The sequence below is a fragment of the Pezoporus wallicus genome, unplaced genomic scaffold, assembly GCF_028554395.1.
Source record: "Pezoporus wallicus isolate ANWC-B61680 ecotype Strahan unplaced genomic scaffold, APGP_CSIRO_Pwel_v1 contig_6520, whole genome shotgun sequence".
NCBI classification, from domain to species: domain Eukaryota; kingdom Metazoa; phylum Chordata; class Aves; order Psittaciformes; family Psittacidae; genus Pezoporus; species Pezoporus wallicus.
This window is the reverse complement of record NW_026636887.1, coordinates 1,074,147-1,096,895: the sequence shown is the minus strand read 5'-3', so window position 1 is coordinate 1,096,895 and position 22,749 is coordinate 1,074,147. Positions and strand designations below refer to the sequence as shown.

General features: G+C 56.1%; 2 protein-coding genes across 2 annotated transcripts; one reads left to right on the top strand and one right to left on the bottom strand.

Moving 5' to 3' along the window:
* Window positions 1–271: 271 nt before the first annotated feature.
* On the bottom strand, window positions 272–4,373 carry ZIC2 (Zic family member 2). Its single transcript, XM_057402104.1, has 3 exons — window positions 3,304–4,373; window positions 1,423–1,586; window positions 272–1,224 (listed from the first exon to the last, which is right to left on the bottom strand). Exons 1-3 carry the CDS (start codon window positions 4,304–4,306, stop codon window positions 949–951), a joined length of 1,443 nt encoding a protein of 480 aa, XP_057258087.1. The 5' UTR covers window positions 4,307–4,373; the 3' UTR covers window positions 272–948.
* Window positions 4,374–13,410: 9,037 nt separating this feature from the next.
* Window positions 13,411–20,257, top strand: ZIC5 (Zic family member 5). Its single transcript, XM_057402098.1, is given in 4 exon segments — window positions 13,411–14,038; window positions 14,040–14,118; window positions 14,121–15,033; window positions 19,604–20,257. Coding segments are annotated over 4 exon segments (1,776 nt in total). The 5' UTR covers window positions 13,411–13,715; the 3' UTR covers window positions 20,065–20,257.
* The last annotated feature ends 2,492 nt before the right edge of the window (window positions 20,258–22,749 follow it).

The window sequence follows — 22,749 nt, the reverse complement described above, 5'->3', positions numbered from 1 at the left end:
TGTGTCTGTGAGTAACAGAATGGAGACTTTGGCACGGTATTTCTTCCCCAGTCTATAGTCGAAATGCAGTATACAATCAAGTTGCCTCTTAAAAAGGAACACAATATTTAAGATATCACGATTACAAAAAGAAACCATTTTTTCTTCCACGTTACTTTTTTTTTTCCTTTTTTTTTTTTTTTCCAAGAGGGGAACTAAAAAAGGAGGAGAGAGGGAGATGGAGAAGGGGAGTGGTAGGAAAAAAAACAAGTCCATCACTTTTTTTGGGAGGGAGGAAGAGAGGGGAAAAAAAAGGAAGAAAAAAAAAGAAGAAGAAAGGGACCAATCCGCGGTTTACAAACGGGACGAACTTCTATACACCAGGAATCCAGGAAAACTTCGTTCCCCCCTAGCCGGAGGAAGGAGAGGGCCGCTATGTACACAGTTGGTGGGGTGGGAGGGCGTTGGCTGCTCCGGGTGGGGAGGCGCAGGGGCCGGGGCAGTTAAGTCTCTGATCTTTTGTCTGGAGGCTCCGGAGGGAGAGTTGCTTTCCGCCGGCTGGAGAAGCTTTTTGCTGGGTGCTGTGGTTGGTGGCTTTTGGGGTTGGGTTTTCCCCCCTCTGTCTTTCTCTTCCCTTTCCGTTCTTCTATGTATTTACTCATTTTCTTGCGTTTCTTAGGACATAGGTTTAGAGTAAATTTTTTTTGCTGGTTCAAAATGTTCTCAAAAAGAAATTCAGGGAAAAAATCCAACAACAAAAAACAGAAAAAAAGGCGCGAGGGCGGGAGGGGTGTGGAGAGATAAGGACCCCCGTCCCCATCCTGCTCGGCCCTCATTTCGCTGCCAGCGGGTGCGGCGGCGTTTCCCAGCACGTCTCCAGCGGGCTCTCTCCGTCCTACCCGCTGCCGCCGCCGCTGGGGCCGGGAGGCGAGGGCGCGGCGGGGCCGTGCAGAGCAGTCCGGCGGGGCCCTACACGTACCACTCGTTGAAGTTGGAGGATAGGCCGCTGTGGCCGCCGCCACCGCCGCCGCCGCTGCCACCGCTGCCGCTGCCGCCCCGGTGCACGGCGGACACTGCCGCCGCCGCCGCCGCTGCTGCCGCCGCCGCCGCCGCCGCCGCCGGGGAGAGGTTGCTAGTGCTCTGCGACTCGGCGCTAGGGGACACCAGCCCCGGGGGGGTGGAGGACTCGTAGCCGGAGCTGGCGGCCGGGGAGGACTCGGAGCCTTGTGGGGACGACTCGTGCACCTGGGGGGCAAAGGCAACACGGCCCGGTGGAGGGGGGATGGGGAGGCCGCCGCCACCGCCCCCCGGGCGCTCCCCCCGCCGCCGGCCCGGCCCGCCGCCGCCCCCGGGCCCCGCGCCTGCCGCCCGCCGCCCCGACGGGGCGCCCGGCACGGGGCGGCCGCCCTCCCTCCTCCCGCCGCTGGCTGCGGGGCTGGGTACCTTCATGTGCTTCCGCAGGGAGCTGGGGTGAGTGTAGGACTTGTCGCACATCTTGCACAGGTAGGGCTTGTCCGAGGTGTGGACGTGCATGTGCTTCTTGCGGTCGCTGCTGTTGGCGAAGCGCCGGTCGCAGCCTTCGAACTCGCACTGGAAGGGCTTCTCCCCTGCAAGAAAGTGGCGGGGCTGAGGGCGGCCGAACCCGCGCAAAGACCGCGCAGCACCGCGCTCGTCTCCTCGGGGCTTACCCCCCTCCTTTCCCCGCTCCCCTCTCGCCCCCCACTCCCAGCCGCTCGGCCCAGTCACTTCCCCAAGCGAGAGGCCGGGTTTGACCTTGCTCCCTCTTGGTTTTCCTACCAACACACACACACCCCGGGCACCCACGGCATCTTGCTGGGTTTATTTCCACCGGGGCAGACACACAGCCGGCCCCGAAAGAGACTGAAGATCGAAAAGCGATAAAAAACAATAATTATATATATATAAATAAATCAAAGCATGAAGCCGTTTCGCCTCTGCACCAAACCGCTCTGCTGTTAAACTGGCAACCGTTGCCGTCAGATTTAAGACCGGGCAGATCGTTTCGTGTATGGATGTTGGAGATAAACGCACATCCGCTGGGAAAACTAAACGTCTGTAAAATACTTCATTTAATTTTCATCGGGATTCCTCTCGCCCGGCTGCTGCCAGGGCTCCAAATGCCGGGGAGTAATTTGGAGGTGAGAACTCCACATCCATCCACCCACCCACCCCCCTCCCCCGGCTTTGGAGGGGGAAGCATTTAACATTAAATTCCATTAGCACCTAAATTGTTTCTTAAAGACATCCGCTCAGACACAATGCCGGCAGTGCGGGCATCTCATGCAAATACATTTCTCAAATTTTAAACCTTGTTAAAGCTCGTCTCGCACCTCGAATCGGGCTTAGCACTTGAGAAATACAATAGGCCTCGGGATCCTTTTTTCGCCTTTCTCCGGGTAAATATTTAGAGTGGAAGTGGCTAAAATATTTGGCTGTCTTGTCTGAAATAGTCTGGCACGGTTCGAGTAGTAAATGAATAATAGATGAGGCGGGAGGACGCGTTTAGTTTTGTTACCCTTCGGCTTAGGCGGTTTTCCGTCAGGAAAGCCTGAGCTCCCTCTTCCACCTGATTCGGGTGGAAGTTTCCGAGCCTGAAACCCCTCCGCTCCCTATTACCTGATTTAATAAACTCTTACGAAAGCACCTTAAATCACCTCGAGTGAGACTTTAAAAACACTTTTTTCCCCCTTTTTTTTTAAATGAGAAAATTTTATTGCCTTGCTCACACCATTTAAATTTAATGGAAAGCATTCCCAGAAAGGGGACTAATGACGGGTTTTGCCTGTATTTATATAGTTTATTTCTCCATAACCATACGTGAAAGCCACCCTCACAAGGGCTGAAATTAGATGCAAAAACGTTGTGCATTGCAAATATCTAAGGCTTTTCTTCTGTATATGTACATATATAAAAGCGTGCGCGTGTATATACATACACATCTTCCCGTCTTTTAGGAGAACGGCAGAATTCACTTCGTGCTGAATTTTGCTTTCCTGCGGGAAGACCCCGGCGAGCATCGGCAGGAATCTACATAGCTCACCCCACAAATTAAAAGAAACTGGTAAAATATCCTCTCAAAAGCTGTGAAGGGGAGCTGGGAGGGAATGAGGATTTAGTGGGGAAGAAACCAAAACAAACGCAGCTGTGGGATCGAGCGGGGGGGGGGGGGGAATGTTAAACAGGATCGTTATTTTATCACTCTCATTATTTTACATCTCCCTGCCTGAGTTTCTATGTGGTTTTATACATAATGTATAGGCACGGGCAAAAGGGGGATAATCTGCCGAACGAAACCCGCATTACCTGTGTGCGTCCTTTTGTGAATTTTGAGGTTTTCTGATCTGGCGAAAACTTTTCCGCAGCCGGGGAAGGGGCAGGGGAAGGGTTTCTCTCCCGTGTGCACTCGGATATGATTGACCAGTTTGTATTTGGCTTTGAAGGGTTTGCCTTCCCGGGGACACTCCTCCCAGTAGCAGACGTGGTTGCTCTGCTCGGGTCCCCCAACGTGCTCCACCGAGACGTGGGTGACCAACTCGTGCATGGTGCTGAAAGTTTTATTGCAACTTTTTTTGGGGTTGTTCAGCTGCTCGGGGTCGATCCACTTGCAGATGAGCTCTTGCTTGATGCACTGCTGCCGCATGTAGCGGAAAAAGGCACCTGGATGGTGATGGTGGTGGGCTGCCATGTTCATGCCCATATTCATATTCATGGGGCCGTACTGGTTGTGCAGCTGAGCCGCCGAGTATGGGTCAGTCCTGGGGCTGGAGACCTGGCGGTACTGATCCGACCGGGCGAACACTTCCCCCGGCAAACCCAGGCGCATCTGCCCGTTGAGGACGTTTTGGGAAGCGTGGGGGCCATGCTGGTCGTGGATGCCCGGGAAGAGAAGGTGGCTCTGAGCGTCCGTGTGCGGGTGGTGCAGGCTGCCGGCCGCAGGGCCGAAGATGCCGTGCTGCCCGCCGGCCGGCGACGAATCCCCGAAGCCGCGGCTGCGAAACAAGAAGTCCCGGGTGGAGTTGAAGGGCGCTCCGGAGTAGGAGCCGACGTGTGCAGCGTGGGGGCCCAGGGCGGCGGCGGGGTAGCCGGGCGCCTGCGAGGTGAAAGCCGAGCTCTGCCCCGGGGAGAGGTCGTGGGCGCCGGCGTTGAGCTTGAAGGCGCCCATGTGCGCCGCCGCCGAATCCACGAAGCTGTTCTGCGCCGCCAGGCTCAGCTCCCGGTCCTGCATCTCCGCCGCGGCCGAGTGGTGGTGTCGGGCGAAGGTGCCCACGCCGAGGGCCGGGAACTGCGGGCCGGCGTCCAGCAGCATGGTCCGCGCCGCTCCGGGGACGCCGCCGCCGCCCCGCTACCGCTGCCGATGCCGGGCTGCCGCGGCCCGCCCGGCCCGGCGCGGGGCCGCCGCCGCTCTGCGCTGCTTCCCCCCGGCAGCCGCCGCGTCCCCCCGCCTCCGCCGCAGCCGCCCGCGCCCGCACCGGCCCGCTACTGCCGCCGCCGCCGCCGGAGCCGTATCCGGAGCCAGGCAGAGCAGAGTCCAAAAGCGAGCGGAGAACCAAAGTGTATTAAAGGAGCTGAGCCGGGGGCGGGCAGGGGAGGGGAGGGGGAACAGGGGAGGGACGGAGCTGGGGGGGGGGGGGGGGGGGGGGGGGGGGGGCAAGGCTCGCCTCGCCGTTCCCTGCGGCACACACACACGCACGCACGCACACACACACACACACACAGAGACTCGTACACACGCCGCTCCCCCCCACCCCACTTCTCCGCCGCCGTCACCACCACCGGGATGTCACCACCGCCGCCGCCCCGCCACCCTCCCCGCCGCCTCTGGCCCCCTGCTGCCCCCGGGCCCTTGCTCTCGTTTTATCCTCAGACGGGCATTAGCGGTGTCTCTCACGGAGAAAAAAACTTGCAGCCGCGGGTTCCCACGGAGCGAAGGGACCCGGGGCGGGGGGTGCCCCGAGCCGCGCCGCCCCTACCCGCCGCCGCGGAGGGGCGTGGGGAGGGAAAGACAAGAAAGGGGGTGCCGGAGGCAGATTAAAAACAATAAGGCCGGCGGTGGGGTTGGGGAGGGGAGGCGGGGGGCGGGAAGGGGCCGCGGAGCGCAGGGGCCGGAGCGGCGCGGCCGGGGCGGCGGAGCTGCAGCCCCGCTCCGCCCGCGCCCTCGCTGCCTCTCGCTCCTCTGTTTATTTCGGTGGGCGCTGCTGAGGCGGCGGCTTTTTATTTTTCTCCCCCTCCCTTCACTCCCCCTCTTTTTCCTCTTTCCCTCCCTCCTCCCTCCCTCCCGTCCCCAGCCTCTCTCCCTCTCCCCGCCCGCACTGGCGGCTCCGCTCCCAACACCGCCTTCACCCGCCGCCCGGCCTCTCTCCCGGCTCCCGCTCATTGGCCCGAGCCGCCCCGTCCATCCGGGCGTCCCCGGCCACCGGCTAATGGCGGCGCGGCCGCCCCGCGCCCCACCAGCCCCGTTGCCGCCCGGCCCCCGCCCGGCACGGCACGGATCCGGTGGCTGCCTTCTGCCCGGCACCGCCGGCAGCTTCTTTTGGGGGGTTGCCGGGTGTGTGTTCCTCCCCCCTTCCCTCCCGCCTTTCCCGCGGCGAGGGGAAGGGGTGGCGAGCACAGAAAACATCGATGTGCGCTTGGCCATGCGATCCTGCCTCGGGAGGCAAACAAACAAAGCGAGGGGCTTAAAACATAAACAGAGTGCTGGCGGGGGGGGGGGGGGGGGCTAGAGGGTCCTTCCTTTTTTTTTTCTTTATCTTTCTCTTTTTTTTTTCTTCTTTTTTTTTTTTTTTTTTTTTTTTTTTTTAGGTTGTGGCAGAAGGAGGGATGAACTCGCGCATCCTGCAGCCCCTTCCCCCTTTTCGGCTAAAGCAGATGAAGCCCGTGATCGATAAAGGGAGCGAGAGGAGAATCAAATTCAAGTCACCGCAGCTGGGAGAAAATGCAAATAAATAAATAAAACAAAAATTAAAATAGAGGAGGAAAGGGGTTTTGGGGGGAGTTTTTAAACCACTTGTGCTGGAGCAGAGGACTCGATGTGTGTGTGTTGTGAATGTGCGCCCGAGAGCAGATGCTTCAGGAGTTTTCCTTGTCTCTTGAAAAAGAAACAAAAACAACCCAGGAAGAAAGGAAAAAAAAAAATAAAAACCCAACCCCAAAACCCTCCCTGCCATTGTTATTTGGAAACCGGATTCTTACATGGCAGGAATAAAAAAGCATGCAGCCAGCACACACACACAGAGCAAACAAGTCCCCTTCCCCTCCCCCTCCAGTAAATACATGTCTGGCCGCTGCTCCGGTTTGTTTTGTAGTGCCTGAAAAATAATCATCTCGGGGCCAGCAGCTCGCCCATAAATAAGGCTTTGTCAAAATTAAACCCCGACATAACAGTTGTCGTCTCAACCGTCCTGCACTTAACCTGGCGTCTCGTTCGCCATCGGCTCCGGGCGTGCTGAGGGACAACCCCAAAATACAGGGGGTTGGGGCGGGGGGGGGGGGGGAAGCTGTCGGAAATTCTCCCTGCGACGTGACATTCCTCTTGTGGCTCCTCACGTCGTTAAATGCTTTGTCAAACCTGGACCTAGAGTCCGAGCAATGGGATGGATGGATGGATGGATGGATGGATGGATGGATGGATGGATGGATGGAGAGAGAAAGACGTAGATAGAGGTAGATGTAGATAGAAGTAGATGTAGAAAGAGATAGATATAAAGATAGATAGATAGATAGATAGATAGATAGATAGATAGATAGATAGATAGATAGATAGAAATAGATAGAGAAAGAGGAAAGGAAGGAAGGAAGACAGAGGGAAGGAAGGAAGGAGGGAGGGAGGGAAGGAAGGAAGGAAGGAAAGAAGGAAGGAAGGAAGGAAGGAAGGAAGGAAGGAAGGAAGGAAGGAAGGAAGGAAGGAAGGAAGGAAGGAAGGAAGGAAGGAAGGAAGGAAGGAAGGAAGGAAGGAAGGAAAGGAAAGGAGGGAGGGAGGGAAGGAAGGAAGGAAGGAAAGGAGGGAGGGAGGGAGGGAAGGAAGGAAGGAAGGGGGAGGGAGGGAGGGAGGGAGGGAAGGAAGGAAGGAAGGAGGGAGGGAGGGAGGGAAGGAAGGAAGGAAGGGAGGGAGGGAGGAAGGAAGGAAATAAAAGGAGAGGGAAGGAGAGAGAGAGAGAAAGGGAGAGAGAAAGTTTGTTGAAATACGGTTTTCTTCATCAGTGTCACTAAATAGTTAAACGATTTCCAAGCCTGTCGAAAGTGCCAGTACCGGACATTACTCTTTGAACAAGGCAAGGATTTAATTTGGGGAGAAATGGGATTCATTCTAATCTGAAATAGACATTAGAAGATAAATTGAATCTCAGTGCAGATTCACCTCTGCTGCCAGAAGCCCTCTCCTCTCCACCACGCCGTCACTCCGTCCTGTCTCTGCGGGCAGGAGTGTTCTGCTTCCCAGATATAGCCTTCCCAGGCTGCAGCTTGGGAGCATATGCTGTCCTTGTCCTGACCCCCCAGGCTCCCAGGGACAGACCGCAAGCAAAACTCTTTTCATTCTCTCAGAGATTGCCGAGTCAGAGGTCTGAGACGTGTCCTCCAACGCTGTGAGGATTTCGAGAGCCCAAGCTGGAGCGGGAAGCTGGAGCTCCTGCATCGTCTGCTTCGGGTTTAGTGAAAAAAACATACGGCCAACTAGAGCCTTGGATACGCTTTCCCCGCACCACCACACCCCCCCCCCCCAAAAAAAAAAAACAAAAAACACGTGAAATAAGTTGCTACATCTGAGATTAGAAAAAGAACCGAGGTGTCCATGAAAAATCCCAGTTATAAACATTATTTTGGAAAAAAAAAAACACAAAAACAACAAAACACCAACAAAAACACACAAACCCCAACCCCAAAATAACAACACAAACCAGAAACCCCAAACAGAAAGAAAGAATAAAAAAAGATGAATGATCACACAAATACCTACCTTCTGGATCCTTCCTTCCTTCCTTCCTGCCTTCCTTCCTTCCTGCCTTCCTTCCTTCCTTCCTTCCTTCCTTCCTTCCTTCCTTCCTTCCTTCACTTTTTCTCTCTTTCTCTCCTCTCCTTCTCTTGTTCCCTTTCTTCTTTAATTCCCTTTTCTCTTATTTTTTTTTCTTTTCTCTTTTTATTCCTTTTTCCTTTCCTGCTTTTCCTGCCCCCTGCGCTCTGCCCACTCGGGGCCACCTCTCTGGGGGATGCATGGGCGAATGGATGGACAGACATACGGACGGCTGGAGGGACGGGTGGACGCTGCATTCCAGCGGGAGCCCCCGCGGGCTGGTCGCACTCTGCTATTCTTTCAGGACTCCAGCCCTGCTCTCTGTGCAGGAAACAGAGGAACTGATCCAAGTTCAAAGTCACGTTGCCGTCCCTCCTAAGAAGTGCATTATTTCGCTCAGAACCGCAAGCCCCTTTTCCCCGGTGTCACAGGGTAACACGGGCAGGGGGTAAGGGAGGAAGGGGAGGACGGGGGGAAATGGGCAGGGGCCCCAGCAGCCAGACGGCTCTCACTTTCCGGGCCCCTGCCAGAAACACAGCTTTTGCCTCACGACAGCTACTGAGGAAGGGAAGCAAGCGGTCACCCAGTGTTGGTGCTACGCGGGTTTACTGAAACTAGCTTTTGAACAGCTTTCTGGAGGTGCCAGACCCACAGGGTAACTGTCAGCCTTTCCCGGGAGAGGATCTCCCCTGTCTGTAAGTGTGCCGAAATTTTCTTTAAAACTGCTCTGCTCTTATTCTTGCCACTGCTGATAAGGAGGGAGCTGGAGGGGCTGGAGGGACCAGCGAGAGCAATTTCTTCCTTCCCCTGAACAGCATATAACTCCCTCGCCTTCCACCTCCTGTCCCCAGGGGTTGTCACCGCCAGGCCAGGGTTGTTGAGGGGACTGCTCCGCACTCCCTCCATCCCTTCTTCCCTCCTTCCTTCACTCTCTCTCTCCATCCCCCTCTGCCTTCCTCCTTCCTTCACCCTGAGCAGCAGAGACTCTGTCCGCTGGATGAGGCGGCTGGAGGCAGCCTTGCCGGGAAAACCAAGGTGGAAAGGCCGACCAGCGGTTGGGTTGTGGGGAAGAGGGGGTCTTTCCCCCTCCAGATTCAAGCTTCACTTCTCCCCGGAGTAACGGGAGGAGGTGCGGGGCAGGGGGCATGAAGACGGCCTGTAGCCTGGGAAGGAGAGGCCAGCTCAGCAGCACGGCTTTGCACCGTTGTCTGTGTCACAGACACTCATAAATTCAACAAGCTCATCAACAGGATATTAAATTGCAGGTTACCTTTGATGGTGCCGGTCTGAGCCACTTCTAGGCCGTTCGACCTATGACCCGTGAAGACCACATGTGTTGCGCTGTAGCCTCCCTCTGTAAAACACACTTTGGGACAAAAGTTCTTTGTCAGACTCTACCGGCAGCGTAATGTAAAAGAAAAAAAAAAAAAAACGGGGGGGGAATAATGAAAATCTCAGCCAAAGCTATAACTTTTAAATGCCTCCCTCCCCCCCTTTTTAAACCTCCAGGCAGGGAGTGGGATGCAGCAGAAAGCAGCACCTCTCTTTGGTGCCATTAATGTTTATTATTCTCTCAGTTGCACTTATATATTTATATATATATATAAGTAGAAGTTGTGGTATAAAACTCCACTCACGGCGGCGGTGCCATGAGACGGAGGCGGCTGAAGTTGCAGTGCGGTGGAGATTTCCAGGACGGGATTTTCCTCTGCCGAGCAGCAGCCGGTGTCCCTGCCTAGCCCAGCTGCGATGGAAGAGACGCGCAACGCCGCGCACTTTGCGCGCCCTGCGCCCTGTCCCGCTGCCGCCTCCCTTCGCAGCTGGCGTAACACCCCTCAGAAATGGGGTTTTGCTGCAGCGCTGCTGAGATTTATTAGATGGATCTTTCGGGATGCCCACAAAGGTTTGAGGCAGAGGAGAAGCGTCCCAATAAAGCGCGATGGACTTTGTAATACAATTTCTGCTGTCATTCATAAATAACAATGCCATATGGTAACCATATTGCTTATACAAGTAAAGCCGTCAAAGTGTCACTATTTGATTTATCTCAACAGCTTCTTCCAACGGTGACGTTCAGCTGCGGGGAGAGGGGAAGGGGGGGCGGTGGGGAGAGGGAGGTGTGTGGAGAAGGAGCGCAGAATAAAATTTGGCCTGGGTTTACCGAGGCCGCCTCTCTCTTTCTCTCTCTGTATGCGAAATGTGTGTGTATATATATATACACAGAGAGATTGAAGGATGGGGATTTTTTAATCTTTATTTTATCCCTATTTGAGTAAATCCCAGAAGGGCATGTGCGGGAACGGACCCTGCTTACCCCACAGAGGCGCACACCGAAAGCGGCAGCTCCGAACCTTCTGCCCGTAAATCCCCTTCCCAAAACGGACGGCGGTCCCAGCCCCGGCAGCTCCGACGGCCGCGGCAACCCCGACGGAGGGTACAGCGCCGGCACCCTCCCGGGACCGTATCCCTGCCCTTGGGCTCCCACTGGAGTGCATGGGGAGAGGAAAACAGGGGGTTTATTGGCCGGAATAGGAGTTCATTTTTAAGGGTATAAATATCTTATACCCTCCGTCATTCCCTCCAAAAAGGAGAGAGGGGGAGCCTTGCTGCCAAATGGCCCCACTTTCTCCCTTCCTTGTTCATGGGCAGTCACTACCCCCTCTCCCGCCCGCGGGCCCGGTGCCTCCTTGCTACATCCCGACGGGACAGCGAGTTGGTACCGGGGTTACTCCCAGCGAAGGGTCAGGTGGGTGGCAAGCTATTTTGACAGAATTTGTGGAAATAGATCTCGATGTCTTGACGAGAAAAGCTGCGATCGCGCTCACTTCCCAAAGGTTCCCTAGAAGAAGGTTTCACAGTTATAAAATATTGCTCTCCGCTCCCTAACTATCAATAAGACGTGCATTAAAGAGGATTGTTTGTAAATGGTACTCATGCTCATTAGCATGCATTTACATAATACAGATTATAGCGCGGAGTTTTACAGCTATCTCTCTCCCCACCCCCCACCCCTCCCGCGCTAAAACCGATGTCCCGAGCTCTGTTTATGGAGGAATCTTTACGAAATGTATTCGAGGTTTTCAAGGCTTTCACCCCGCCTCTCCAGCCTCCCCCGATGTCCCTTGGCCGGTTTGCCGCTGAGAGGGGCACGGTGGGAGGGCTTCGCAGCCGGTTCCGCCGCCGGAGCAGGGCACCGAGCCGACCGCCGAAGGGCGCTGCCGGGGGTTTGGGGGGCTGGGAGGGGGGTACCAGCCGCCTCCTTCCTCTGCAGCCCCCACCACTGTGGCAGCCTTGGCCTGAGCTGGGATCTGTGAGTTAATGGGTTGTAAATTTTTCATGGCCCTTTTGGAGCTAGTACTATCCAAAATCCACTCGGCTAGGGCAGGCGGCTTCAGGAGGCAGGACGCTTTTGCAGAGAGTCCTAAAAATGGGAGATTTTCCACGTTAGCCTCGGCCAAGCCCTCCCTCCCCACAGGTCAGCTGCTTATTACCCAGCTATAAAATATTTTCTTTGTTTTATAGCCCCTCATAAAAAGAAATTGATTGGGGGGATATATTTGAATTAAGACATATTAAATCGATGACAGATACATATCACGCTGCGTTTAACAAGAGCGGGACGTCGAGGCATGCGCAAGGGTCCGCGGGGCGCGACGCTGTTCTTCACCTCCACAGCATCTCCCATCAAACCATCGTATCTCGGGACCTCGGTGCCCAGAATTTGGGGAGAATTTGGAATCCTGTTTGGATGCACGTTTAGAAAATAGACGTATAGGAATAGCCGCATAGACTTACGGCTAGTTTGCGAGGGGAAGTTTTTACAGTTCCATAAAACCATGGAGCAGCTCCTTTTAAAACCTGGGGATTATTTATTCTCGATTCTTGCCTTGCAGCATCACTGAAACTCCCATCAAGGCACTGGTTCGGCGCCGGGGGTGGGAGGCACCCCCGGGACTTGGTCTTAGAGAGGGGGACCTCTGGGGCGCCTCCTGCGCTACAGCTCTTGCCCCCAGCACTCTTCCTCTTTTGGCAGCTGTGGGCTAAATCCTGCGAGTTTCTCCTCCGTGAGTGGCGGCGGGAGGGAGGAGGGGAGGGCTGGAGTCTGTCCCAGGAAATGCTGGACCGTCACGGAGCTTCCTTTGAACGGGGCTCTGCAAAGGGTAGCAGCGGGGAGGCACAGATGTAGTTTGGGCAAGGGAGATTCACTGGGTGGGGAGGACCGGGAGGCGGATGTGTGTTTGGGGATGGAGGTGTCCTCCGGCACCCCCCGCCCCGTTTCCTCTCCTGGTTTGGCAGAGGAGCGTCCCCCCCCCCGCCCCGCAGAAGTCCTTGGAATTCTCTCCCAAGAGCGCGGGAGCGCCAGGCACTCCCGGTAGGACCAGCAGCCTCAGAAAAGTGGATGACATATCAGAAAGGGCCACATCTCCCGCAGCCCCAGAGAGAACTCGCGGCAATGTTTTTCCAGCCCTTTTGGCTGGGCAGGGAAATCCCTGGCCCCGCCTTTTCGGCACCCCCAAACGGCAGCATCCTCCTTTGTGCGGAAGGGGCCGGTTTGGCCCTGCACCTTCGAGGACCAATACACCCCACACCCCAGGGTCTCTCCCATCGTTCCTCCGGTCTGGCCCATCCCCCCACCTCTGCTGTCTTTAGGAGAATCATATTTCTCCTGCCTTTTCGCAGAAGGCAACAGCTCCTGGCAGACATCCGCCCTACGGAGACTCCCCATTTCCTAACCCACCGCTCCCCACGGCATCCCAAACCCTTGAGGGGCGTGGATGCTCCGGTGCGCTTTTATCCCTGGGTTGCCCTCGCTGAATTCGGGCTCAGATGGAGGCAGCTGCGGGGGGTACGGCTGGCCGCCCCCCGACGGGGCGCCCTGGGAGGGGGCTGTGGGGATCCTTGGGAGGAGGAAGCCCCAGGGAGGCAGCGAGAGCGGTCTCCCAAAACTTCTCCCCAACATGTGCTGTTTCCCCCCGCCCCCGCTTCCACTACTGCTTACTCGTCTATTTTTTAAAGGAAAGGCATCCCAACCCTCCCCCGCCGCTTTCGCCTTCTTTTTAGGAAAACGTTGCCTGCTTCCCCTGGTATTGCTTTCAGTCGTCCGCCTTGGGCATGAGCACACACGGTCTCGTGTGGGTGCGAGGTGCTGCGTGTGCTTTCCCGCCTCGCCGATGAATGAATGATTATGGCCCTCCAAATGTAAGAGAAAAGAGAGGGGAACCGACGGCAGAGCCCGGCAGCAGCCCCCAGGCGAGCAGAGAAAATCCCGCGGGCAGTCAAACGTCAACACAGCAGCTCGGGGTGCCCCGTCTAGCGCCGGGGGAGCGGCAGCTGCTGCCCGCTGCTACTCGCGCTGCCCGCTGTCGGCGGAGGGGGGTGTGTGGGTTGTGCGCCCCGTCGGGCCCCGCGCGAAGTTTTGCAAGTGCTACTTCGAGGCAGGGGGGACACGGACACGACGGGACAGTGGGGGGGCGGTGGAGGCGGATCCCCGCTGCGCCGGCGGCCTGAAAGGGAGCCAATGGCGCGGCCCCATCCGCTGCCAATCATCGCGATCTGTCCAATCCCTCCGGTGCCGTGTCCGAGCCGTCGTTCCCAGCGCGCCGCCGGAGTGTGGTGAGGGCTCTGCCAATCGCGGGCGGGCAGAGCGGGGCCGGGATGCGCGGAGTTAGGAGCGCAGACAAAAGAAGTTAAAGAGCCGCTTAATATATACATGTTTTTGAAGGCGGGTAGAGGGAAAAAAATAACAACAGCCAGCGTAGATGGGCTTGGCTGTGTCGTTATGGAGCCCCCTTTGAGCAAGAGGAACCCGACCCTGAGATTAGCAGATTTGGCAGCGGCTCAGCCCCATCCTCAACAGAACATGACAGGCTTCCCGGGGCTGGGGAACCACCACGTCCACCCCCACCACGCGGCCCACCTCCACCCCGGGGACGCAGGCGGCGACCCCGGCGGTGCCCTCACGCCGCTCGGACCTGAGCACATGGCGCAGCCGGCCGCCCTCAAGCTCACTCCCGAGGCGCTCACCGCCGCCGCCGCCGCCTTCGCTGCGCCCGCCGCCACCACCGCCACCGCCGCCGCCACCGCTGCCGCCGCCACCACCGCCGCCGCCGCTTACGCGCCGCCCGCCACTACCCTCCAGGGCTACCCGGCGGGGGGGGCGGGAGGCCGGGACTTCATCTTGCGGCGGGAGCTGCCCGCTGCCGCTGCTGCCGCCGCGGTGCACGGGGCGCTGGGCGAGCAGCACCCTCCCGCCGGCTCCCCCCACCTCCCGCACGCGCCTCCCCACGGCGTCTTCATCTCGGCCGCCGGCACCTACGGCGCGGCCGACGGGGCGCACGCCGCTTTCCCGCCGGCGCCCGGCGAGCAGGGCGCGCCTACCGGCCGCCACCCGCCTCTCAACGGGCAGATGCGGCTGGGGCTGGCAGCCGCCGCCGGAGAGCTCTACGGGCGCGCCGAGGCTCACTACGGGGCTGCCGCCGCTTCCTCCTCGGCGCTGCAAGGTTACGGCTCCGTCAACCTCAACCTGGCGGCAGCGGCGGCGGCCGGGCACGGGCACCCGCACCACCCCCATCCACACCACCATCACCACCATCATCATCACCACCATCACCATGCCCACGTCGGGGCGGCGGCGGCGGCGGCAGCGGCAGGGGCCTTCCTGCGGTACATGCGGCAGCCCATCAAGCAAGAGCTGATCTGCAAGTGGATCGACCGGGAGCCGCCTCCTCCGCCTCCTCCTCCGCCGCCGCCACCGGGCGGTAGGAAACCTTGCTCCAAAACTTTCAGCACGATGCAGGAGCTGGTGAGCCATGTCACCGTGGAGCACGTCGGCGGGCCCGAGCAGAGCAGCCACGTGTGCTACTGGGAGGAGTGTCCCCGGGAAGGCAAACCCTTCAAAGCGAAATACAAACTCATCAACCACATCCGAGTGCACACGGGAGAGAAACCCTTTCCCTGCCCCTTCCCCGGCTGCGGGAAGGTCTTCGCCCGCTCCGAAAACCTCAAGATACACAAGCGGACTCATACAGGTGGGTGCCTTCCCCCCTCCCAGCCGTCCATGTAAGGGTTTTCTTCCTTTTTCATTTTTTCCCCCCTTTCCTCCTCTTTTCCTCCTCTCCTGCGCACCGCCGGACATGTGACTTTTTCATGAATAAGTAATTCGGCAGCACACGGGCCACGCACACGCACCCGGCCCCTCTGCCCTGTACACACACGTGTGTGTCCCTGTCCCCCCTTCTATCATCATCCCCCCCCCCCCCCCCCCCCCGCACTTTGGGCAGGTCCCTCCGCCCCCCACCTCCTCACATCCTGGCACCACCGGGTAAATAAATGCCCCGAATAAGAAATAACGCGGAGCCGGGGGAAGACGAACAGCATCCCTTGGGGAAGAGTGAGGAGAGGATAAGCGCCCGCTCGCCCCTGCCCGAGTCACTCGGGGCGAGGGGATGTGTTGCGACCTCCTCCCCACTTCCCGAAGGACCACAGTTCTGCTTTTCCTGCCGGTTCTGTCGTTGGGGATGGAGCCGGTCGGGATAACGCTTGGCCCGGAGGAGATGGGGCCGGGGGCTCTTGGGGGCGCAGTTCCCTTGAGCTGCGGGCGGCAGCGGCGGCGCTCGGGGCTACCGATACTATCGGGGCTACCGCGCTACCTCCGCTACGGGGGCTGCTCTACGACCAGCGCTGCTGGGGCTGCCCCTACGGGAACTACCGATGCTGCCGGGAATACCGACGCCGCCGGTCGTTGCTACTGGGACAGCCGGGGCTACGGGGGCTGCCCGTGCCGCCGGGGATACCGGTACTGATTCCGCTCCTGAAACTGCCGCTGGCGCCCGGGCTCTACCGCCCGTGGAGACGGGGGAACGTTTCCTTCTCTTTTTGGGTCTGAGGAGGAAACTTCAAAGCAGTTCGGGTACACAACGGGGCGCCGGGGGCCGGGGAGAAGGGAGCGGCACCCCAGGGGAATGGCAGGAGGACGGGGGGACCCGGCGCGGGGCTCCGCGTGTGTTTGAGCATATAAGTCTTTTATTTCTTTTTCCTTTTTTATTTATTCTTTTATATATATATATATATATATATTTCCTTTCTCCTTCCCTCTCTTCTCCTTCCTCCCCATCCCCGAAATACTCATTTCGGTGTGGGTGTAAAGAAAAAAAATTCCGCCGAAAACGAACGAAGCCGGGATTTATAGTGGTAGACAAATATTATTCCTCGGAGGACACTTAAGGAAGTGGAGTTGCCGTAATTGCTTTCTTGATTTATTGTGTGCTGCTCGGGAAGAGAAAAGCGGCGACCGTGCAACGTGTTATTCCGATGTAAAACCAAATGGTCCATGGCGGAAAGGATTATAGATTTTTATCTCCAGAATATGTCAGGCATGAACCCATATACAGCTGCGGAGACCTGAGGATGCCCAGCTCCCTACTCCCAAAGCCGGGTGGGGGAGTGGGGGGGGTGGGAGAGGGATATGGGGATTTCTCCTGCGGGGGTCTGACATATTTTTTGAGGGGTGGTTGTTGTTGCGTTAATGGCACTGCGGAACGAGTTAAACGGTGGAGGCCCGTGTTTTTGTCATCCTGCCTTTCCCATCTCTTTTAGTTTGGAAAACAAAACTTCACTGCGGACCTTTCTGGGCTTCTCAACTGCTTCTCCATCCCAGCTCCAAGGGGGGTGGGCGTTCGGGGAATGCTTGGGGTGGGGGCAGAGGGCTTCAGCGGGAAAACGACACTCCTCCCACAGATAACCTAAATATGCACCTCGGAGCTGTGGCCCAGTATTGCCCCGAGGCCCTTTGTGGGACATGGCCTCTTGCAATGGAAATTTGGAGAAGTTTGCAGTCGGGGGGCACCCGCAGCTAGTCGGATGCTGTGTACCTCTTGAAGGGCTGGAGGAGAGGGGTTCCCCTTTCTGCGACGCGTTCTCAGACCCCGGGAGGGTGCCCATGCCTGAGTCCAAGGATTGGGGGGACTATTTCCATGCAGAAAGGGCAGTTGCAACAAAGCAGCCCTCCGGGTGGGTGGCGAGAGCCCGCCTCGAATGACACGACCCACGGGAAGGCGAATGGGACGTGACTCCTTCCCCAGGAAGCCAGCCGTTGGGTGGAAGGGGGATCCCAACCCCTCTGCCAGTCCCGATTGGATTAATTACTGTAATTTTGCCGCCTCAGCTTTAATTTAGTCATGTTCAGCCTGCGAGCAAAAGAGGTTTACAAACTATTGGTTTATTATGGGCATTTTTGTGTGGAGAGGGGGAAATGATAACACCGTTATTGTATTATTAGGGGATTTTGCGTGTTTCTGGTAATCCTGCAGGAAGAAGAGCATGTCAGTAATTCAGGGGGCATTTGCTCGCTCGTGTTTTTTTCCCTTCTTTTCCTCAAAAGAATCACACCGCGCCCTGCAGCCCTGTCCCTATTCTGGGAACAAAACACTGTCCCCGCTCCCGGTGCATGCTAAAGGGAATGGGACCCCCCCTCTCCTGCAAAATCGCTACTCCCTCGCTGAGAAGGTGCTCAGGATCGCCAGACTTCCCCCACAAAGACATCATCCCTTCCCCCCGACAAAAGTGACCCCAAAGCCTTTCGGTGCCCTCCCTCCCACGCCCCCGCCGCTGGCACCGCTGCTGCCGGGAGGAGTCAGGGGACGGCTCCCGGCCTCTCAACCTCTTTCTTGGGTTGAAACCACCTACAAACGGTTAAACTCTGACGTGACGCCCTCGTCAGCATGCCAGGGACACTCCGGCATCTTCTCCGCTCCTGGATTTATGTGGAATTGGATCGTCGCGATCCGGAGGCAGGCGAGGAGGAGCTACCCGGGGGTTACGCATCCCTCGAAGGTCCCGAGAGAGAGCGGTACCCCGGGTCCTGCCTCCCTCCTTCGTTCCCTCGACGGGTGCGCAGCCCTCGGGTGGGTCTCCACGAGTGGGGGGAAGGCACTTCCTAAATCCTCGACAGAGGAGGGGGAGGCAGTTTGGGCGGGTAGGAGCATCCCTCAGGGGAAGTTAAGCTTGGGGACGGGTAAGCCTGCATCTCTGCGGTAATACGGGCAGAATCCGGCAGATTCGCTTTATTTCTCCAGGAAAAACAATGATTAATGAGCAAACGTAGTGACTCGAGATTTGTCTCGGTTGGAGTGGGAGCATGCTTGTGGAAAATCCAGTTAAACCCCACGAGATACATTTTCTTGCCATCTTTTTTACATATATATATGTATTAAAGGTAAACTTGCTCTTTCAACTGGTCTCACTTCGCTGGTAGGTGAGCGGATTTTAATTGAAAAAGTTGACGTATAAGTCAGCTGCGGAGGCACATGTTGTTATGGTAACAGCCAAGAAATAGCTACTTTTAAAGCGTAAAAATCGTTTTATTTTCCCCTTTATTCTCTTGCTAAACACGGTACGATTTTACAAATGGAAGGAGCAGTAAAAATCGCCTGGTGAAAAATAAGAAAATATCCACCGAGAGACCTGCAGGGTTGTTATTTCCGAGTGCTCACAGCAAAACAGACCTGAAAATACCCATCGGCCATGCCTAACCAGACAGCATTTTTTGACTCGAGAGTCGCAATAGTCGTGGCAGGGGTTATCGATGCAGGTCTGTTTACTCCGGGTCCATGGGTAACGTGGCAGGGGAAGAAGAAACAGTTGCTGTAAGAAACTCTCCTTCATGGGCAGTGAAGGGATCCGGCAAGTTTATTTTTTTAACTCTGGTCTCTCAGCACTAAGCATTTACTCAGCCCTGTTCTGTGGAATGGGATCTGTGGGGAAGAGTCCGTCCGGGGCACATCCATATGTGCCGGAACATATATATGTATGTCCCAGGGTATGGTATGTCGGGAGCCAGGTGTGTGTGTGTGAAAGGTACTCCAAGTAAACTCGCCCCGGGCTGATTTTCACAACCCCTTTAACTCTTCAGCAAAGTGTAAAGCTCTTAAAATAGTTCGGACAGAGATTTTCTTTAGAAACAAATTAGCCTGAGGTAACCATCACCGGTGTTTGGGCTGGTGTCCCCCCACAACCTGCCAGTCCCCAGTACGGGCCGCTGGGTGCTCCATATTTATACCAGGATACTTGCTCCCTCTTTATACCAGGATATTCCCTTTTTATACCAGGATTCTTAAACAGGTGTTACTTGTATTCCCCCCCCGCTCCCCCCCCGACTAATTATTCCCACAGCACAGTGCCCCACTGGGAAAGGATTACTCAGGAGAAGTGCCAGGAGAGCCTGGCTGCCGGCAAGCGCCAGCCCTCGGAGGCAAAGGCATTGAGGGGTTTTGTTTGGGCTCGGTCATTAGAGCCGTAATGAAGGTTCCTCGTGTGCGCGGGGCAAACAAGGCCCGGCCCCGCTGCCGCTGCCAGCCCGGGGCTCCCGGTTTGGGGACCGCCAACCGCGTTGCACGGTTTGAGAATCACGGGGGGAAAGTCGGAAGTCTCGGGCATGTCACGACTGTCGTGAGGTGGGGAGGAAAAGGGGAAAAGAGGGGAAGAAGGAGGGAGGCTTTGCCCTGCTGCTCGCCTCGGAGGGGCTGCCGGTGCTGCGGACAGGCTGCGGGCAAGGCCGTGCCCCCGCCCCCCGGTAACGGTGCCGTTGCTGTGTCCCGGCAGGGGAGAAGCCCTTCAAGTGCGAGTTCGACGGCTGCGAGAGGAAGTTCGCTAACAGCAGTGACCGCAAGAAGCACTCCCACGTCCACACCTCGGACAAGCCCTACTACTGCAAGATCCGCGGCTGCGACAAGTCCTACACCCACCCTAGCTCCTTGCGGAAGCACATGAAGATCCACTGCAAGTCCCCTTCGCCCTCTCCGCCGCTGGGCTCCCAGGGCTACACGGCTGCGGCGGCAGGGCCCCCCGACGGGCCGCTACCCCCTGAGGCCGCTCTGGCAGCCGAGCCGCCCCGCGGCCCCACCGCTGCCCTCTCTCCGCCGGTCACCGACCTCAGTGAGTGGTACGTCTGTCAGGCCGGGGGCGCTCCCCGACGGCCCCGCACCCCCTCCAGCCGCGACACCTCCCCGACCTCCGAGGGGGATGAGCCCCACAGGACCTCGGGGGGCAGAACCGCTCCCTAGGGCCGGGCTGAGCCGTGCCGTGCCGCTGTTGTCTCCGGCCCTGCTGCACTGACCTAAGCTGCCCGGGAGCAAAGGAGTGGGAGGGCTGGCGTGGAAGCGCCATCAGGTTTGACTCGCGCTATTTATTCCGTGTACGAAACCCTATGGTGTTTGTACGGTAACTAATTTAATTAAAGAGACTCGGAGTTTTTAATTTTTTCTTTTTTTTTTTTCTGTCGGTAAGAAGCAGCGTTAATAACGCCGCGCTGGGCCATCCCAGCAACCCGAGCCGCACGCTTCGCAGAGGGACGGTGCCAAAGGAGATGCCTGGCTCCCACCCTGCCCATGCGGGGCTGCTCTTGGCCATTGAGCAGGGGCAGTCAGGGCCCTGCCATTCTCTGCAGCGGCTTCTCAAATCCTGGAGCTGCCACCCCCCTCCCCCGGTGTCTCCTCTCCAGCCTGGGTAAAGTGCCAGGTTTGCAGAGGCCTCCAGACTGTAAAGCAGCACCTGCCGAAGCTCCGGCCAGTCGAGGACAGGTTACACATCCTTTCAAATAAAATGAAATAAAACCATTTTCCCGCCCCTCTTGCAGCTCAGCTCCTTTGTAATTGTTGGCTTCTCCCGGAGTCGTGGGGTCCCACCTGGACTCGGCATTTTCTCTCCAGCTTTCTTTCTTTCTTTCTCCCTTAGCTGTAACCATATGAAAACGATTTAGGGAAGGGAAGACAAAAGATGCAGCACTCCCTTACCGCTCCTCCACGGTTTGTATGTGTAGGGCTCCTAAAACGGAGCCGGAGAATGAAAGAAAACCGCTGCTATTTGACAACTGCGATGTTGTGATACATTTTAGGGTTTTCCTGAAAAAAAACCAACCAAACATGCAGAAACTGACAGCTAATTCCCCTTTTCCTGGGGTTGGTATTCTTATTACTGTGGTTATTATTATTATATTAAAGTTCGACTCGCAGAGGAAGATTTTGCCTCTTGCTCCCTCCAGCCTCCTGTGCAGTCAGTTTGGGGTTGGGAGGGGGAGACATCCCCCCCCCCCCCTCCAGGCCCGGCGAGGGGAGGGGGAGCGCTGGGATAGGGTATGAGTTTTTAATTGTTATTTTATATGTAACTATATATTTTAGGTTTATTTCCTCTCTCTATCCTTTTCACTATCTCCCTGCGGTGGCCGGGTGGAATCACCTGAGAGGAGGGGACCGGAGCTGCGGGGAAGAAACGGGGAGGTGGGAGAAGGCTGGGGGGGTCAGGGTGCCCTTCACCCCCCTAAACCTCACCCCCTAGCGCCCATCCCAGAGGCCGAGGGGTGTGGGGCGGGAGCTAGGGAGGTTAGGGACACCTACACCCATCGCCCGTCCATCAGGAGCGGGGGGCAAATAACCTAAAGAGTGCTAATTCCTCCTCAGAGACCCCGAGAGGAGCAACGGCAGCCTCCCCCCCCCATCCCCCCGGGCATGTGGAAATGTGGCTTGTGTGCCGTGAATGGTGGATGTCGTCTTGTCATTGTTAATAACGTGTATGTGAACGCGATTATTTTGTATAGTAGAATTAATTTATTTTCTGACATCATCCCTTTTTTTTTCCTCCCCCCCCCCTTTTCTTTTCCTGGAAGAGTACAGAGCACACCAAAGAATTCTCTCCCTAATTTTGGCGATAGCTGGTTGTTGATGATGCTGTGGTTTGTATAAAAAAAGGAAAAAAAAGAAAAAAAGCATTATATTTTTCACCTTACTTGAATGAACGATGTAATGTGAAACAGGTTCTTCCTGCATGTCCTCCGTGCGGTGTGTTGGTGCTGGTGTATATATATATATAGCTCATAGAGGTATTATATTATTAGTACAGTGCATGGTGCTGTCACTCTGGAAGCTTTTAAACGTTGTCTTCATATTGTTGTGTTGGATCGAAACACAGGCGTTACTTTGAAAACAAACAGGAAACTTGAATAGAAAATAATTTTTTAAAGTTCGTTCGATTTGCTTTTTATTCGTTTTTTTTCCAAGCTCATTTGAATAAATAGAAAAATAATAAAGTAAGGTATGGACTTTTTAAAGAATAATTTATGTAATGTAATCTTACCAGAGATATTTTGGTGCTGATTTATAAACGAACTTTTTAATTTATGCATTTTTTGTTTTTTTCAACAACCGATTGCACTATACATTACTACATGGCAGGGTTTAAAAACTATGGCTCGAGGGGATATGCCACTATTTTTATGTACTTGCTACACGCAGGGTCACACACTTGTCCATCCATTTTATGACACATGATACCTCCGAAATAAAATAATACGAATTTACTTTTTCTTTTCATCTCTGTAAAAACCATCAGAAGTAAAAAAAAAAAAAAAAAAGAAAAAAAGAAAGAAAATCATGCAAATTAATAAAAAATATTATTTCTACGTATTGCATGTGCCTTACTGACAGACGAGGGGCAGAAGCAGACCAAAAGACTCCCCCCCCCCTCCCCCCCCGGGGTCAGTAGCTAGAGTCAGATCCAGCCACAGCCTCTCAGGGTGAGAGCAGCACTGGGAGATTTGGGGGGCGGCTGAGATACCCTGGATTTTTTTTTTTCCCCAGAGAAACGTGTGAGTAAATAAGGTTCTTCTTCTGATTTACGTTTCTGTTTGGAGCCACGCAGAAGGAGGATGCTCAGGGCCGAGGCGTCCCTGCTTCCCCCCGGCGGCCTCAAGCTGT

Excerpts from the sequence above, each read along its gene's own strand:
- ZIC2 (XM_057402104.1), bottom strand. The coding sequence starts at position 4,306 with ATGCTGCTGGACGCCGGCCCGCAGTTCCCGGCCCTCGGCGTGGGCACC. Across the intron at positions 1,587-3,303 it reads TCACAAAAGGACGCACACAG|GGGAGAAGCCCTTCCAGTGC; the intron begins GTAATGCGGGTT and ends ACTTTCTTGCAG. Across the intron at positions 1,225-1,422 it reads CCCTGCGGAAGCACATGAAG|GTGCACGAGTCGTCCCCACA; the intron begins GTACCCAGCCCC and ends TTTGCCCCCCAG.